The sequence below is a fragment of the Triticum aestivum genome, chromosome 4B, assembly GCF_018294505.1.
Source record: "Triticum aestivum cultivar Chinese Spring chromosome 4B, IWGSC CS RefSeq v2.1, whole genome shotgun sequence".
Classification (NCBI taxonomy): Eukaryota; Viridiplantae; Streptophyta; class Magnoliopsida; order Poales; family Poaceae; genus Triticum; species Triticum aestivum.
This window is the reverse complement of record NC_057804.1, coordinates 374,430,710-374,448,604: the sequence shown is the minus strand read 5'-3', so window position 1 is coordinate 374,448,604 and position 17,895 is coordinate 374,430,710. Positions and strand designations below refer to the sequence as shown.

Genomic DNA, 17,895 nt, shown 5'->3' with positions numbered 1-17,895 from the left:
TCCCACACAAGACTTCAACATCTCTAACAATCCCAATTGGTGAAATAGTATCTCTATTTGCAAGCTTAATAGTAACATCGATATCTTCTATTTCAGCAGGTGCAATATCATGCATAATTTCTTTGTATAAGGAATGAGGTATTGCACTCACACTAGCACCCATATCACATAAGCCATGATAACAATGATCTCCTATTTTAACCGAAACAATAGGCATGCCAACAACATGTCTATGTTTATTTTTAGTATCGGGTTTAGCAATTCTAGCAGCTTCATCACAAAAATAAATAACATGCCCATCAATATTATCTACCAAGAGATCTTTAACCATAGCAATACTAGGTTCAACTTTAATTTGCTCAGGGGGTGTAGGTGTTCTGGCACTACTCTTACAAACCACAGTTGAAGTTTCAGCATGATCCTTTATTCTAACAAGAAAGGGGGTTTCTCAATATAAGTGGTAGGAACAATAGGATCAACATTATAAGTAATAGTCTTTTCTTCAACTTTAATAGGTTCTACTACTTTCACTTCAATGGGAGTATGATATTTAAACCACTTCTCCTTAGGGAGATCAACATGAGTAGCAAATGGTTCACAGAAAGAAGCTACTATCTCAGAGTCAAGTCCATATTTAGTGCTAAATTCTCGAAAAGCATCGCTATCCATAAAAGATTTAACACATTCAAACTTAGGTGTCATACCTGAGTCCTTACCTTCATCGATTTCCCAATCATCAGACTTATGTTTAATTCTTTCCAATAAATCCCATCTGAATTCAATAGTCTTCATCATAAAAGAACCAGTACAAGAAGTATCGAGCATGGAGCGATCATTATGAGAAAGCCGAGCAGAAAAATTTGAGTAATAATTTCTCTTGAGAGCTCATGATTGGGGCATGAATATAACATTGACTTAACCCTCCCCCAAGGTTGAGTGATATTTTCTCCTTCACGAGGCCAAAAATTATATACATAATTACGATCACGATGAACCAGATGCATAGGATAAAACTTCTGATGAAATTCCAATTTCAATCGGTTGTAGTTTCATGATCCAATATCATCGCATAGCCTAAACCATGTCAATGCCTTTCCCTTCAAAGATAAAGGAAATACCTTCTTCTTGACAACATCCTCGGGCATACCTGCAAGCTTAAATAATCCACAAACTTCATCCACATAGATTAGGTGCATATCGGGGTGTAATGTTCCATCTCCTGTATAGGGATTAGCTAGCAGTTTCTCTATCATACCCGAAGGAATTTCAAAGTAAATATTTTCAGTAGGTTCAGTAGGTTGAGGAGAAACTCTTTGCACTTCTGGTTGGGGTGAAGATACCCCGAACAAGCCCCTCAAAGGATTACTTTTCATAGTAACAAATGACAGTAAATTTCAGCACACTATATAAATGTTTCCTTACCAAATTCCACCTACCAAAGGCGCTTCACTCCCCAGCAACAATGCCAGAAAAGAGTCTTGATGACCCACAAGTATAGGGGATCTATCATAGTCCTTTCGATAAGTAAGAGTGTCGAACCCAACGAGGAGCAGAAGGAAATGACAAGCGGTTTTTCAGTAAGGTATTCCTTGCAAGCACTGAAATTATCGATAACAGATAGTTTTGTGATAAGATAATTCGTAACGGGTAACAAGTAACAAAGATAACTAAGATGCAGCAAGGTGGCCCAATCCTTTTTGTAGCAAAGGACAACCCTAGACAAACTCTTATATAATGCAAAGCCCTCCCGAGGACACATGGGAATACTGTCAAGCTAGTTTTCATCATGCTCATATGATTCGCGTTCGTTACTTTGATAATTTGATATTTGGGTGGACCGGTTCTTGGGTACTGCCCTTCCTTTATGATGATTAACCCCTCTCGCATGCATCCGCGACTACGAAAGAAGAATTAAGGTAAACCTAACCATAGCATGAAACATATGGATCTAGATCGGCCCCTTATGAAGCAACACATAAACTAGGGTTTAAGCTTATGTCACTCTAGCAACCCATCATCTACTTATTACTTCCCAATGCCTTCCCCTAGGCCCAAATCATGGTGAAGTGTCATGTAGTTGACGTTCACAAAGCACCACTAGAGGAGAGACAACATACATCTCATCAAAATATCGAACGAATACCAAATTCACATGATTACTTATAACAAGACTTCTCCCATGTCCTTAGGAACAAACATAACTACTCACAAATCATATTCATGTTCATAATCAGAGGGGTATTGAATAGCATTGAGGATCTAAACATATGATCTTCCACCGAATAAACCAACTAGCATCAACTACAAGGAGTAATCAACACTACTAGCAACCCACATGTATCAATCTGAGGTTTTGAGACAAAGATCAGATACAAGAGATGAACTAGGGTTTGAGAGGAGATGGTGATGGTGAAGATGTTGATGGATATTGACCCCCTCTCGATGAGAGGATCGATGGTGATGACGATGGCGACGATTTCCCCCCTCCCGGAGGGATGTTTCCCCGGCAGAACAGCTCCGCCGGAGCCCTAGATTGGTCCTGCCCAGGTTTCGCCTCAAGACGGCGGCGCTTCGTCCGGAAATCTTCCTTATGATTTTTTTTCTAGGGCAAAAGACACCATATAGCAGAAGATGGGCATCGGGGCCCTGCCAGGTGGCCCACGAGGCAGGGGGGCGCCCTGGGGGGTAGGGCGCGCCATCCACCCTCGTGGCTGGTGGGTGGCCCCCCTCTTGTGCTTTCTTCGCCCAATATTTTTAATATATTCCAAACTGACTTTCGTGGAGTTTCTGGACTTTTGGAGTTGTGCAGAATAGGTCTATGATATTTGCTCCTTTTCCAGCCCAGAATTCCAGCTGTCGCCATTCTCCCTCTTCATGTAAACCTTATAAAATAAGAGAGAAAAGGCATAAGTATTGTGACATAATGTGTAGTAACAGCCCATAATGCAATAAATATCGATATAAAAGCATGGTGCAAAATGGACGTATCAGACGTCTATCCGAGAAAGTTCATCGGAGGATGGGACATGGGTTGATTCTTTTCGGGCAGCGCTAGGTTCGCCCACATCTGTCTCTTTCTCCTCCATGCTAGGCTTGGAGGGCATTTCTGGTGTGTTCTTCGGTGGGGACGGAATGACTTTCCCAGCAGACTCGGTTTTTTCTTGAACTTTCTCTTTGGGAGTGTTTTGCTCCGGTGGTACATTTTTATCAGCACGCGTCTCGTGAGAGACAACAATGTCCTCAACTTTTTATACATAAGCATTGGGCTTAGGGATGAAAACTTCATCAGCACCAGCAAAATCGTTGTGCTTCTTCTAGAAGTGGTGAGGATGGAGCTTGTTTCTCGGGAGCACTCTGGCTCGATGGAACTGCTCCAGTGGCAACAACCATGAGGCGTTGATCAACATTTTATTTCGTCTCCTTAGCCTTGGATCTTGCCTTCTGGCGTTTTTCTTCAGCAACTTTTCTCTTCTCAGCTTGGACTTGATCATAAAATTTAATTGCGCTTCTTTCACACAGCCCGGATATTCTTTTGAACGTTTGTAGCTTGGACCGTGTTGGTATGGTTTGAGTAATACAAATTACTTTCACAAAAAAGCAGTTCATAGAAGAAGAGAAAGCATTCAATGTGAGCAATGGATTCAATCAACTGAAGCACATACCAATGATGTAGCAACACCCCCATACCCAGACACTCCCTTGCTAGACAACGAGTCGCCTTCGCCTAGGGTTCTTCCTCTCACGCCGCCATCTCGGCTCCTCTCCTCTCTTTCATCCGGTGGCCAAGCTTGCGACCGGAGGAGTGAGGGCTCATCCGCTTCATAACCGTTTAAATTGGTCCTATTTTTCCTTTTGTTTTTTTCATAGTGACATCGGCGATGACGCGTTAGAATAAGGTCTCTTTAGGCTCTTCGGATTTGTTGATATCTTCGAAGCTTAACAGTTGGGGTGTCTATCAAGAAAAGCAATTGGCTGCTTATTGGCGCGACACCTTCAACCTCTTCATTTGTTTTGTTCCGTGACAATGTCCGGTTTCTACAACCCTCTGGGCTCATGGTGAAGGATTACAAGCCCGCACTATGGGTGCTGGCACGACCGATGTTCCTTCAGGGGCACTAGATCTCGTTGTTCGCGGTGAGTGACTGTTGCGGTCTTCAAAGCCATGTACGACGAGTGCGTTCTTTTTTGCAGGTATCCTTATCCTTTATTGTTTGTTCAGTGTATTTTTTTTAAGCTTTGGCGGATGTCGAGCAATCGAAGGAACGAGACTGCTACTATGATTTTGATGTAAATATTTTGATGTATAAAATTGAGTCACTTACTTTGGGACGGAGGGAGTATATTGTTTGTCACTCAAACATATGTATATTGCAAAAAACAAATTATGGTGTTTTTAATACATAAGAAAACAGAAGTAGTCAGCAGTTTGGCGCAGCCCACAAAAAGTTAGATGGGTCATCCATCATTGAAGTCTGTCTCCCGCAATTTACCGATAGACGATGAGTTATTGATGAGGGATGTATGGACTCGCTGGTCTGGTCCGGCGCTGCACTGGTTTGGCCCCTTCACTTGGCTCCTTTATCCTTTCTTTCTCCCCCGCGGCTTTTAAGCTTTGAGACGAGGTGATGCAAAATCTTAGCGAGTAAGGATGCGTTTGGTTGAAGGTGTCGTATGAATGGGTTGAGACCGCTCAATTTTTTTGAGATTGAACCATTCAATTCATGTGTTTGGCTGAATATAAGTGGTGAGCTAATTATTTAGGACGGGACCACCAGTCATGCTCACATAGTCATGCATGCAAAGGGTGGCCATTTGATTCGACCGATTTGGTTGGGTGGAACGGTTCAGCATCTTCATGGCATATTCTCTTTTTTTGGCTCGAATCATTCATGTGCTTTATAATCAAACATGTCTATTTTCTGAACGATCCCAACCCATTCATGACCGCCCTTGCAACCAAACGCACCAACTAAAACTGAACCTGGCTACCTGTTATTCGTGGCAGCGATAGGTGGTGGAGAGAGACCTCAAGCGCGACTCCATCCCGTCTGATCCCGTTCGGGTAAAACGGACAAATCAGATGGCCCAGCGCGTGATCGATTGGACCCATCATATCCGTTTTGTGTCCGGCTCGACCCATTTTAAGCGTAAACATGCGCCTGGTTTGGGTCCAGACGGACAGAAAACGGACGCGCCGCTCGTCCGCATCGTGGTCGCGTGGTAGGCTGTCGCCTACCTCCCACCGGCCAACATTAATGCGCACGCGTGGTCAGTCCCACCTGTCATCCGCCCAGGCGCGCGGTAAGCGTCCTTCTTAAATGCGAAGCCGTGGACCTGTCGCAGTCCACGCTCCCACTCCAGCCTCCTCGAAACAAGACACCCAAAACCTATCTCGCTCTCCCTTCCCCTTCCTCGAGCTCGCTGGCCACCGACAGCCATGGTGTGGTGGAGCACCGGCCGCAAGGGGGCGCACGATCACGAGGTTGGCTCGTCCTCGGGCCGCCGCTGCCGCGGCGTCAAAGCTGAGCCTGCATCACCACCACGGAGGGCCCCCACGCCTCCCGCATTCACCATCGCCCTTACGGCCGTCGGCGAGCGCGACTGGCACTACATCCATGCGGATGTTTGCCGACGTTATTGGGAGATGAGGAGGCCGCTCCCCTGGAGTGACGTGCACCTGCCCAATAACTGGCATTTGTCCGCGGATCGGGTGCCGATCCCGCCGGTCCCGACGAGCGACCGTGCGCGCCGCGGGGAGATTGAACGCCGCCGCCGTCTCCTGCCAGACGACCTCTACTACGACCCCAGGTACGCCGTCGACTCCGACCTCTAGGACACGTGGTTCCGGGACAAGCATGACACGCGGCGCGCATCCTTCTTTGTCGGCACCTCATCGGGGCCGCGGCGGACACGTGAGCGCCGCGCGCGTGCTCCGAGCCCTCCCAAGTGCGCAGGCGTAGGGTGGTGCATGGCATCACGCCGACGCCTTCGCCGTCGCCCTCTCCGTCGCCACCACCACCTCCTCGCATGACAGAGGAGGAGGAGGCTTGGCTCCTTCAACGTGTCATGGAAGACTACATGAACACGCACGATGAGCGCCAATGGGAGGGCCTAGAGACCATGATGGCCCTCTCTGGGGCCGGCGACATGGCCGTGCCGGAGCTGGAGATGAGGGAGCAGCAGCCCGTCCCCGCGCTCCACGGGCATGATGGGCCAGCGGTGGAGCTGGTCGTGCACGGTCACGGACATGACCGACGTCATGGGGGTGTGAACTGGTGCCCCACGCCGCCGCGGTCACTGGAGCGCAAGACGTCGCCAACGGGGGAGGTGGTGCAAGCACCTCCCACCTTCCAGCAAGCTCCCGTCTAGCAGGCACCATCGTCCCACCTCTGGATGCCGCCGGCCTACGTCGACCTCGTCAGCGACGAGGAGGACAACGACGACGCGTGAGAAGACGGCGAAGACTACGACAGGAACGCGCAGGCGGCAATTTTCTTTTGTTTTTTATGTTAATTATGTCTATGTGAACCGTGGGACGGGGCTATTATGTGGTCGTGATGTTCAATTATGTTCTTTTTTATTTTATTCGTTTATTTTAGTTTTTGCGTTTTTTTAATCACGTCCATCTCGAACATGATTTGGGGTGTGGCCACGTGTTGGGTGCATCGACACGACAATGGCCTCAAACGAACATGAACAACCTCATTACCGCCTCAAACGAAACAAAAGCAGGTCAAACGGGCGTCCGTTTGAGGTGGTACGCTGGAGTTGGCCTCACGAGATTAACGAACAAAATAGTATTAGTATGGCTCAGCTGGCGCGGTAGAAAGACAAGAGAAACCAATTCAAAAGAAGAAGAAAACTGGTGAGCGGACTAGTGCCGTGCAGCGGTTACAGTCCGGGTTTGACCAGCTAGGTGGGACATGTGCAGTGCAGGTGGTGGGGCACGAGGGTAAAAGCGCATAGGCAGCGAGAAGAGCGTGCCGCTGCGCAGAAAGTTATTGCGGCTCCACTCCATCCGGGCCGGCCCAAGCCTAGTGACTAGTGTCAGGCAGCCAGGCAGCGCTCCTCCTCGTTTTAAACGCTCCGTCCTCTCTCCATCACCTCTGCTCTGCTCTGCTCTCGACTCGCACCGGCACCACCGCCGCCGCCGTCGCGTACCCAGGCAATCTCTACACCGGACGGGGACCCCTTCCGCCGCGCGCGCTCCAGGTACCGCACCGCTCTTGCGCCCCTGCATTTCCCTCATTTTTCTTACCTTCTTCTCTGCGCCTGCTTGGTTCATGTTCAGTTCCACGGACACGGAGGGAGGTGCTTGTTTTTAGACGTTTTGGTTTGAATCCTCCTGCTTCTACTTCTCCTTCTCCCTCCTGCGATCCTTTCAGTTACTACAAGGAATTGTGACCACGGTCGACTTATGTGCGGCTCTATGGCCGGTTTTATCGGCCAGACGCTCCTCAATTCCCGTTTCTAGTTGTTACCCGTCCACTATTATCTCGTAACACCCTGCTTCTCATCACTAATTAAACGACTCTATGTTTGTACAGTCGATTACTGCCCTTTCAAGGTTTTTCTGTTTTTTGCCAAGGCCCAACCAGGAACCAGGCTAACCAACAGTTTCCAGTAAATAATGAGTCTGCCGCTTGCCGGCAACAGCAATACCAAACGCTAGATTTGCTCTGCACAAGAAAATACTGCCCTTATAAGCTGAAAAGAAGGCCATACAAAATTGAACGTATTTGTTAGCTATACATTTGTTCTACAGACTAGTACTCCATCTGTAAAGAAATATAAGAGCGTTACAGTCTTTATATCTCTTTACGGAGGGAGTAATAGACAAAAAAAAAGGGACTATGTTCACAATAATGCAGAGGCCGGAGGTCTAACCTCCTTTTTGAAACAAAATAGACTATGTGTTTTAATCTGTGTCTTACCTATATTTCTTGTTTTTTTCCTGGTGGAATAGTATAGATAGATCTAGCACTAGCAGTAAAGCATCTATGCCATGAAGCCTTTTAGTAGTACACTAGTACTGTACAGTACATTCTTTTTCTTTTGCTTTAAAAGAAAAGCCACACTTCTACTGCGCTAAAACGTCTAGAAAAACGAAGCAATATTACACACGGCGACACTGGTTTTGATGAGCTTTTAAAGGCTGCAAAGGCGTCAACTCTGAACCCTTGAAAAATCATGTCCTCGGCATTGGTTTTGGAGGACCGGCCAGTACTCGATTGTTCCATGAAATTAAAAATACCGTACCACACATTTAACTTGGTAGTACTACTCAGTAAACAGTTGCACGCTAACCTACATCTTGTACTGAGTAAACAATGCTGCTGCTCCAACCCTGGGGTCCAATTGCATGTGCAAATCTCACTCTGGATCTTCTCCCACACACTAAGCATCTCCATGCCACTGCCCTAGCTTCCCGACTTCACATAGTTAGGCTAGCCTGGTTCAGATTTGCCTTTATCTGTGTCACTTCTCCTTCAACCTTTATTTAGTTTAGTGGGATTCTCCTATCAATCAGCAGCTTTTTATATTGGCAATTACCTTGCATACTGCGCTTTTTATCCTGAAAAAGAAATGAATGAACATCATGTGTGTTGATTTCACTTGCTAATGGATTAGCTCAAAACTGGTGATGAGGCTGCTGCAATCATGTAAGATCTGACTGATTGGACTGTGAGCTTTAGCGTGCTGTCCTCTACAGTATACTTAGCCTGTCTTAGTTAAGCTGAGCCCACTTCAACAAAGTGCCACATGATGTGGTTTCCTGATGTTGGAAACGAGCCTTAGTGTCTAGACTATATTTGGTTTGTGGTAATCCTACTTTGGTGTTCCATTCAAGAAAGTTGTGTGTGATATGATGTGCTCATCTTGGAGACCAGTATTCATGAGCTTTAGTTTCCTCCTTGCATCCCCTTTCTCTGCTTTATTGATGCCTTCCGTCTTTTACATCATTGCATCTCGACCCTACCACTATGTTTTATTTTTTACTTTTAGTTACTTTCTTGTGCAACTTTTTATCTCATGCTTGTATTGCCTTTCAATGAGCGCCGTTCTTTGGATGCATAATTCTTGTCCCTGGTGTTGATTAGCTGTTATTCATTTGTTATCCTGTGATTTGACAATGCTTCAGGGGCATAGGGAATCATCTCCGTAGTGAATAAGAAGGCTCAGTAAAGGGCTTGGTTGCAAAACCAGCCTAGAGGCTTCCCATGCATAATCTCTGATCATTCACACTATTCGGTTTCCTCCGCTTTATTTGACTTCCTTTTAAAAAGAGAAGCAAGCTGCACTAGCTTCAAACACAAGTTTATAAAATTATCAGGCTTCAGTAGGAATATTTTTCTTTTGATAGTGCTTTGGTCTTTCATGGCATGACAGTGTGGGCCTTTGCCTTTGTGGTTTGTTCTTCCTGAGTCCTCATTACGTCTTCGACAGGTGCGCGCATCTACACACTGGCACAAGGAACTGTGTTTCCTCCCACACTCCGCGTGCACACACACATATCTGATGTCATTGCTTGCAGTTTTATAACGAGTTAAAAGGCAAATGGAGTTATGTTTAAAGTTGTTCTTTCAGTTTATCATATTTTAGCACTAAAGTGTTCATTTTTATTGCAGCTGTTTGATTATTACATTGGCCTAAACAGATGAAGTTGTCTCTCATTTAGTGACATTGACTCCGAGAGATCACTAATGGGCTATCTAAATCTTAGAGGCCCTTTGCTTCCATTGCTCTGTCTGCATCTGCTGCTATCACTATTCATCCCATTTGCTACAGCAGACATAGCCTCTGAGAAGCAAGCTCTTCTTGCTTTTTCCTCCGCAGTCTACCATGGCAAGAAGCTCAACTGGGGTCAAAACATCTCACTGTGCTCATGGCATGGTGTAACATGCGCAGAGGATCGATCACATATATTTGCGCTTAGGGTACCAGCTGCTGGGCTGATTGGTGCAATTCCTCCAAATACTCTTGGCAAGCTTGTCTCCCTTCAGGTGTTAAGCCTGAGGTCTAATCGGCTGAGCGGAAGCATTCCTTCTGATGTCACTTCACTTCCTTCTTTACGTTCCATATTTCTTCAGCATAATGAACTGTCAGGAGATTTGCCTTCCTTTTTTTCTCCCGGCCTCATTACCCTTGACCTTTCCTATAACTCCTTTACAGGGCAAATGCCTACAAGCTTGCAAAATCTTACTCAGTTATCTATCCTGAATTTGGCAGAAAATTCTTTGTCTGGACCTATTCCTAATCTCAAACTTCCAAGCTTAAGACAATTAAATTTGAGCAATAATGAGCTGAATGGCTCAATTCCTCCCTTCCTCCAAGTATTCTCAAATACTTCATTCCTGGGGAACCCTGGATTGTGTGGGCCTCCTCTAGCTGAGTGTTCTGTTCTTCCTTCGCCGACACCCTCGTTACCGCTGTCACAAACATTGCCACGACATGGAAAGAAAGTGGCTACTGGATTTATCATTGCGGCTGCCGTTGGAGGCTTTGCTGTATTTCTGCTAGCTGCTGTGGTTTTCACCGTGTGCTTTTCAAAGAGGAAGGATAGGAAAGAAGCGCGAGCGGATTACAAGAGCAAGGGAGCCGATGGTGCAAGGATTGACAAGCATAAAGCGGATGTCAGCAGTGGTGTCCAAATGGCTGCCAAGAACAAGTTGGTTTTCTTGGAGGGATGCAGTTACAGCTTTGACTTGGAAGACTTACTGAGAGCTTCTGCAGAAGTCCTTGGCAAGGGGAGCTATGGAACCGCCTACAAAGCTTTACTCGAGGATGGCACTATAGTGGTTGTCAAGAGGCTCAAGGATGTTGTGGCAGGGAAGAAAGAATTTGAGCAGCAGATGGAGCTTATCGGGAGGGTAGGCAAACATGCAAACCTCGTGCCTCTGCGTGCTTACTACTACTCAAAGGATGAAAAGCTTGTGGTTTATGAATTTGTTACTACTGGAAGCTTTTCAGCCATGCTACACGGTACGCTATTGCCTTTCACCGCTTCATTTTTTTTGGGTTTACATTAAATTGATTACTTTGCAAGTTAGGAGGCTAAATATCCATTGTTTTGTTAGCATGAGACAAACATACCTACCGTCCCTCGCAAAATTTACATGCACAAAAAGGCCATGCAGATAGCAAAGCTATGATATGTACTCCTTCCGTTCCTAAATGTAAGTCTTTGTAGAGATTCCACTATAAAACTGCATACGGATGTATATAGATGCATTTTAAGTTTAGATTCATTCATTTTGCTCCGTATGTAGTCCACCTAGTGGAATCTCTACGAAGACTTACATTTAGGAACGGAGGGAGTAGAATATACACATCCATGAACTTCATTTTCTAGTTCTGTTAAGAGGACATTGTTCATTATCCACTCACTGAACGTGGCTCTAATTGTTGATCGATATCGGTTCTGATTAAAGTGCTGATGAACAGGCATTAAGGGTATTGTGGAGAAGACCCCATTGGACTGGAACACCAGGATGAAGATTATACTTGGAACAGCACATGGCATTGCACACATCCATGCAGAAGGAGGCCCCAAGCTTGCTCATGGCAACATCAAGTCCACCAACGTGCTCCTCGATCAAGACCACAACCCTCACGTCTCAGACTACGGGATGAGCACTCTGATGAGCCTCCCGATCAACACATCCCGGGTGGTGGTCGGCTACTGCGCCCCGGAAACCTACGAGTCGAGAAAATTCACCCACAAGTCGGACGTGTACAGCTTCGGCGTGCTGCTCATGGAGATGCTGACCGGAAAGGCCCCCCTCCAGTCGCAGGGGCAAGAGGACGTGATCGACCTGCCCAGGTGGGTGCATTCCGTGGTCCGCGAGGAGTGGACCGCCGAGGTGTTCGACGTCGCGCTGATGAAGTACCATAACATCGAGGATGAGCTGGTCCAGATGCTGCAGCTGGCCATGGCCTGCACGTCCCGGTCCCCGGACCGGCGCCCCACCATGGCAGAGGTGATCAGGATGATCGAGGACCTCCGGCAGTTCACCGCTTCCGAGAGCCGCGCCTCTTCCAATGAAAACCCCAGGGACTCCAACCCTCCATCGGCGTAAACGCTGGCTCTGCCTGGCTTGTTCTCAAGCACTTGCTTGTATTCATGAACAAGTGTTGTATCCTTATAACTGTTCCAATATTCCACGCGTGCATGTTAATTGGTAGTGTCTTTAACATGTAATCCTAATACATTGCCTCTGCTCGTGGGCATCAGACATTGTTGTGTCAATTGACGACATTGATTATCTTCTAGTACCTGCTTGCAAGTAGCAGATGCGCATACATGGCACAAGATCGCACCCAAGCAATAGATGAAGAACTACTCCCTCCGGTCACAAACATAAGATGTTCTAACCTTTTTGTGTGTTTGTTCACTCATTTCAATCTGTATGTCGGGTGTTTGTTCACTCATTTCAATCTGTATGTTGTCTATATTGAAATATCCAAAACAATTTGTATTTGTGATCGAAAAATGTTATGATACAACACAGAAAGAAACATGCAAAAACTCCATCCATTCCATAGTATAAGTGTCTTGCACTACATCAGCGACACTTAACACTTACAGTAGAACGGAGGGAGTAATAACCAATCAAGGTGGCCGTATCACCCACATACCAGAGTTCAGAGAATACAAGGCATACCAACATTTCAGATGTTACTATAACATAAATCTGGCCAGTACAGCTTCTCACATGGTCAGACAAAGCCCTCTTGTATAAACCGGGAACAATAACTTCTCACGCCCCTGATAAAATTACAGGGGAGGAAGAAAAATCTATCGGCAGCAAGCACCGCCACTAATCACCATAGCATCCATATCTCTGCAGAATCCAATGCACCCGTCCAACACATTCGCCATCATCTTAATGTTACGAAGAAGTTCCAAAAGCTTACTGAAAACTATGTCAGTGCAACAAAAAACAGGACTCCTCTTTCCAGCACACAGATCTCGAGCAGCCCGATGGGCAGATGTAGAGTTACTTTTGGTTCACCAAGTCTGCACCACTGACATACCTAGCAACAAACGAGATCAACCGGAAGGGTGCGCCAACAATGGGGGCATCGGTGAATGGAACCTCCTCAGCTGTCTCAACATCTGATCCCGCTGGCTGTGGATCATCTTCATGAATCAGTATATCATCCAACGGAACCGGCACGATTTCACCACTTGTTCTTGGTTCATCAAATCCTTGGCGCGCATTTGCATTCATGAGGCTCTGGCCAGCACCATTGCTGCTCGTTGCTTCTGGAAAGTACACCAAAGTTTCATCTGCATGATCACTAGCATAGGCACCGACAGGAATGTTGCTGACATGACTGTAGATATTGTCCGAAGTAACTGCCAGCGAACTGTTCAGACCTCTATCAGCAGTAGGTTCGTTACCCTGCACACAGGGAAACATTGTGTTTAAGCAATTATGGATCATTGCAACACGTAAGGAAATCACATTCCCAACAAGTGGGGAACTGAACTGTAATCCCCCAGAATGGATATTCATGTAAATGAACTACGTACATAGATAATTTTTGGGTACAGTAACATCCTTGCGGAAATGGACAAACATTCGCATAGTAACATACTTACTTTACTCATCACGGTCGTAAAATCAGTGGTCTGCTTATGGAGAAATGAACCGGACAGATCTGTTTGATTCATCACCTCAGTTTCAGGAACCTGCATCATAAAAAAAATCAGTTTTATAGAATAGTCTGGATGCTAAGAATTTATTACAAAGAGGTAATAAATAATACATATTTCTGACCAGGCAATTTCATTGGAGATTAAATATTCAGTTGTAGGTTGGTAGAAATCAAATGGGTATAAACATAAGAATCACTAGAGCGATGTTCTGGACAAACTTACCTCTTTAGTAATGGAGGCTTCAGTAAGTGCAATCTTTGCTTCAAGGGTTTATAATCTTGACTCCAATTCATCCACACTTACCACCAACCGCTGATTTTCCTCAACAGTACTTTTTGAAGTTTCATCCAATACCTTCACCTGCCAGGCTTTGCTATTAAATAGTAATATCAGAATATATAAGTAAATGTGCACATGCTACATATGAAAATCGAACAATTGAAGGTCCAGATCTGACAGATTCATATACCAACATATGAACTATTAGACTCTTTTTTTTAGGTTTATTAAGTATAAACAACTACTCCGCAGAACCAAAGTACGTATGCTGTATCTCCTTTCAGAAAAAACAACTAATGCTTGCCCATAGGATACATATTGCGATATTAGTATTTCACTAAGGATTCATTTTTCTCAACCAGCTACAATGAAGAAAAATTAACAGTTGGAAACAGACGGTGTAATTCTTACCTGCTCCTGTAATGCTTTGTTGGTTTCCTCCAGCAAACTTAATCTTTCTTTAAGAGAAGTCTGAAGAAATTAAGCAGCATGTCAACCCAAAACAGTTAAAGAGAGAAATGATATAAGTCCCCGAAGGCATAAAAAACGCGAAGAGAAAGTAGTGATAAGTAATCTCTCTGAACATTACCTCCTGATGAGTTAGGACACCATTGACATCCTCAACGCACTTGACTTTGTTATCCAAAACCTCCTAAATGAAATTGGGAAATAAATATTATATTGGTGTTACTGTTTCAGCATCTTTAAATAAATCAAGCCTGATTAGTGATTTGCTCCATACATGAAGTTTGAGCTGCTTTGGCCGACCCAAAGACATATATCGTCCCAACGGCATATCTAGTGATTTTGATTCATCACTTGCATTAAACTAAACTACCGATTGAGTGAACAAGCTAAATATCATGGCTTTGCAACCCATGGCACTAAATTAACAAGCTAAAAAAGATGATCCAGTCATTTTGGGATGATCATCCTGTAAAATGGAAGTAAGGTACTTCATTGTATTTTTGAAACTGCTTTTAGTTTTTACCATTGTCAAAGCCTAAGCTCAAACCAAAGTTAATCGGTAAAGTTTGACCTCCTATACAACAAGACTGGCACATAGACCTTCTCATCAAAGAAATAAATAAGTAGAAGGAACAGCAAATACCTCCTTTTTAACCAGCATATCGTACCCATTCTGTAGATTATTAAGTTTTTCCTCCAAAATGACCTAAAATAAAAGGAAATATGAGGTAAGAAAATTCAATTCATTCCACCTAGCTACAAGGAAGAAAATAAATAGTAGACTCGAGAGAGTAAGATAATTTCCCAGCTGCATTGATAAAATCAAATGGTGATTACATCCAGCACATAAAACATACCTCATTTTGTGCATGATAACCCACTTTGTTATGCAACTTTTCAAGTTCGCTCTCCATCTTGTTCTGCAGGAAAAGAAATATAAGAGTATTTTGTATGAGATGTTTCTAGTAGTGTGCAAAATAGTTTTTTCATGTTCAGAAGTGAACATCTGGTTCAGATAATAAGCAGACAACAGACAGGCTTTGCATCTGTTGATCCATAATCCCTTTGCTCAATTACCCTTAAACAAATAAATGATATTTCCCGCAAAAAAGTACATGATACTGTTATGTATGTCGATGTTAAAAACAGGGGCAAGCATACATACCACTTTTTGAAGCCATAAACCTTTCTCATCTTCCAATTGCTTTATTGTATCGTGTAATTTCTCCTGCGGTGGCAATGAGTGTATTTACAAGGATGAACAGCACAAAGAATCAAATGAGCAAATGCGGAGCTGGAAGTGCAAACTGAGAAATCCAAGTAGTGTTCACTGATGAAAGAGCAGGTATCTAGCAACAATATTGCAGAAATCATAACATTCTTCTTTACAGGAACGGTTACATGGTAGGTATGCATGATCAGGGGATGTTCACAGTGAAGATATATCAAACTTGAATTGAAAAGATAGAGGCCGTTGACAGTGCAGTTACCGTTTACAGAAGAACTTACAAGCTTTGATTCAAAAAGTCGGTCCTTGCCAAGTTCCACGGTAGAATCTGAAATCCCAATGCTCCTCTGATCTGCGTAGGCTGTATTACTGACCTTGTGACTCTCGTGTGTCATGGTAGGTTCGTGATTCTCATCGCATGGAATCACCTCACCAACAGACGACGATATGGTTTCATCAGCGTTTGCAATATTGTGCTTTGCATGTGGAATCTGCTCGTGATTCTGGTTCCCTCTCCAACACTGGACACTGCATCTCCAACACTGGACACTGCATCATCTGCATCGGCACCACTATAATTTTCTTTTGGAGCCAAATCATCATTGTGGCTCTGAGGAACAGCTTCATCGGCATTGGTCACCGCATCACCAGTATTCTTCCCTTGGTTTCCCTTCTTCTTCCTGTTCCTCTTCTTTTTGCCATCCATCTCTTGTTTTGCAGCTTAGCCCTTAAATTACTATCTGTATCTACTAGCATGGCGACAACGAACAAAATGAACTTTCAGCTAATTTGTTGAACAGGCCTTTTTATCAGATAGATTAAGTATCCTGAGTTTCATGGCAATCTATTGGTGAAAAATGAAAACAGATTATGTGCGTAATATTTTTATCTTCCTGCCATAAACCATACAATTTAGTCATTTCGGTAACAAGTCATATCCCTATCTTGATTCATGAACGCCACAAGAAAGGAAACCTCACACTTCATTCAACCAACGGCAACACAAGGCCGGAGATTACGAGCAAAATAATAATCTCAGCTTGTGATTTCAGCCACTACGCGCCTATGCCCATGCGTGTGTCTATATGTAAGCAACGGATTCGTACATAACAAAAGTTTCTACTGACAAACGCCGGCAGAACACACAGCCGGCGACCCCGGAGGTGGTTCTGCGGCGACCAAAGGGGAACACAAGATCATTTTTTGTACTACTAATAACTTGATGACGAGTTCGAATAGAAATTTCAAGGGTACACGGCGGAGAATTAAGATAAGGAAATGCCAACGGCCCGGTGGTACTAACCCTAGAAACGCCGCCGCTTCTGCTGGCCTCGGATTGGGGAGGTTGGGGATCTGGAGGAGGGCGATGGGTTAACTAGGTGGGAAGGTGGATTTTTGGGGGAGCGTTTGTTTAGGCCCTCTTTGATTCGCAGGATTTTCAAATCGTAGGAATAAGAAAAGTATAGGGTTGGAGTGGCATGCACACATGAATCCTACAGGATTAGCATGGAGTGTTTGATGGCACAGAAAAAGCAAAGGAATGTAAAAAAAGATTGGAGTGGATGTTAGATTTCCTATGAAATGTAGTACAAAAGATTTCATAGGAAAAATTCCTATAGGATCCAATCCTATGAATCAAAAAACCAACATAGAAAAAATTCTTAAGGATTTCAATCCTCCAGAAATCCTATAGAATTCCTTTGAATCAAAGGAGCCCTTAAATTGGAAAGAGATCTTGGTAGGAGGGAGGGAGGGAGGGAGGAGGACGGCTAGGGCGGAATGGTCGGTGGCTTGACGCTGCGCGAGCCTGCGCGCACGTTCTATCTATTTTTCTCGCCGAAACTTCCATTCTTCCTTCGCCACTAGTACTTAGTACTCCCTCCGTCCCATAATATAACACATTTTTTTGACTCTAATGTAATGTAAAAAACGTCTTACATTATGGGACGGAGGGAGTACTTGTTATCTTATGTAAATGCAGAATTTTGCAGACAGGAATTCTGCATTTTTATATTATTTGACATTGCGGCGACAAGACTTTGTTGTATGCTTCCATTTCCATACCAAATTTGTTGTCGTAATATTATTTTTTATGCTCAAGGCTAACATTTCGTTCTAGGTTGTAAAGTAAGCTTATTAGGTCTTATTTATTCGGAAAAGAAGATTAGGTCTTAATTTTCCATCAATATCTTTTTTGAAAGGCAAATTTTCCATCGATATCCATACGAGCTATTTCGTTGTTGTTGTGAGTACT

General features: G+C 44.4%; 1 protein-coding gene and 1 pseudogene across 1 annotated transcript; one reads left to right on the top strand and one right to left on the bottom strand.

Annotated features, from left to right (window-relative positions):
* Positions 1 to 6,988: 6,988 nt before the first annotated feature.
* LOC123092223 (probable inactive receptor kinase At5g58300) lies at positions 6,989 to 12,273 on the top strand. Its single transcript, XM_044513928.1, has 3 exons — positions 6,989 to 7,212; positions 9,630 to 10,983; positions 11,446 to 12,273. The coding sequence occupies exons 2-3, from the start codon at positions 9,705 to 9,707 to the stop codon at positions 12,078 to 12,080; spliced, it is 1,914 nt and encodes a 637-aa protein (XP_044369863.1). The 5' UTR covers positions 6,989 to 7,212; positions 9,630 to 9,704; the 3' UTR covers positions 12,081 to 12,273.
* Positions 12,274 to 12,517: 244 nt separating this feature from the next.
* On the bottom strand, positions 12,518 to 16,933 carry LOC123092224 (uncharacterized; annotated as a pseudogene).
* Between the last annotated feature and the right edge of the window lie 962 nt (positions 16,934 to 17,895).

What these genes read in the sequence shown, in the direction of transcription:
- LOC123092223 (XM_044513928.1), top strand. Translation starts at nt 9,705, where the DNA reads ATGGGCTATCTAAATCTTAGAGGCCCTTTGCTTCCATTGCTCTGTCTG. An exon ending in CTTTTCAGCCATGCTACACG is followed by an intron (nt 10,984 to 11,445) that starts GTACGCTATTGC and finishes GCTGATGAACAG; the next exon opens with GCATTAAGGGTATTGTGGAG.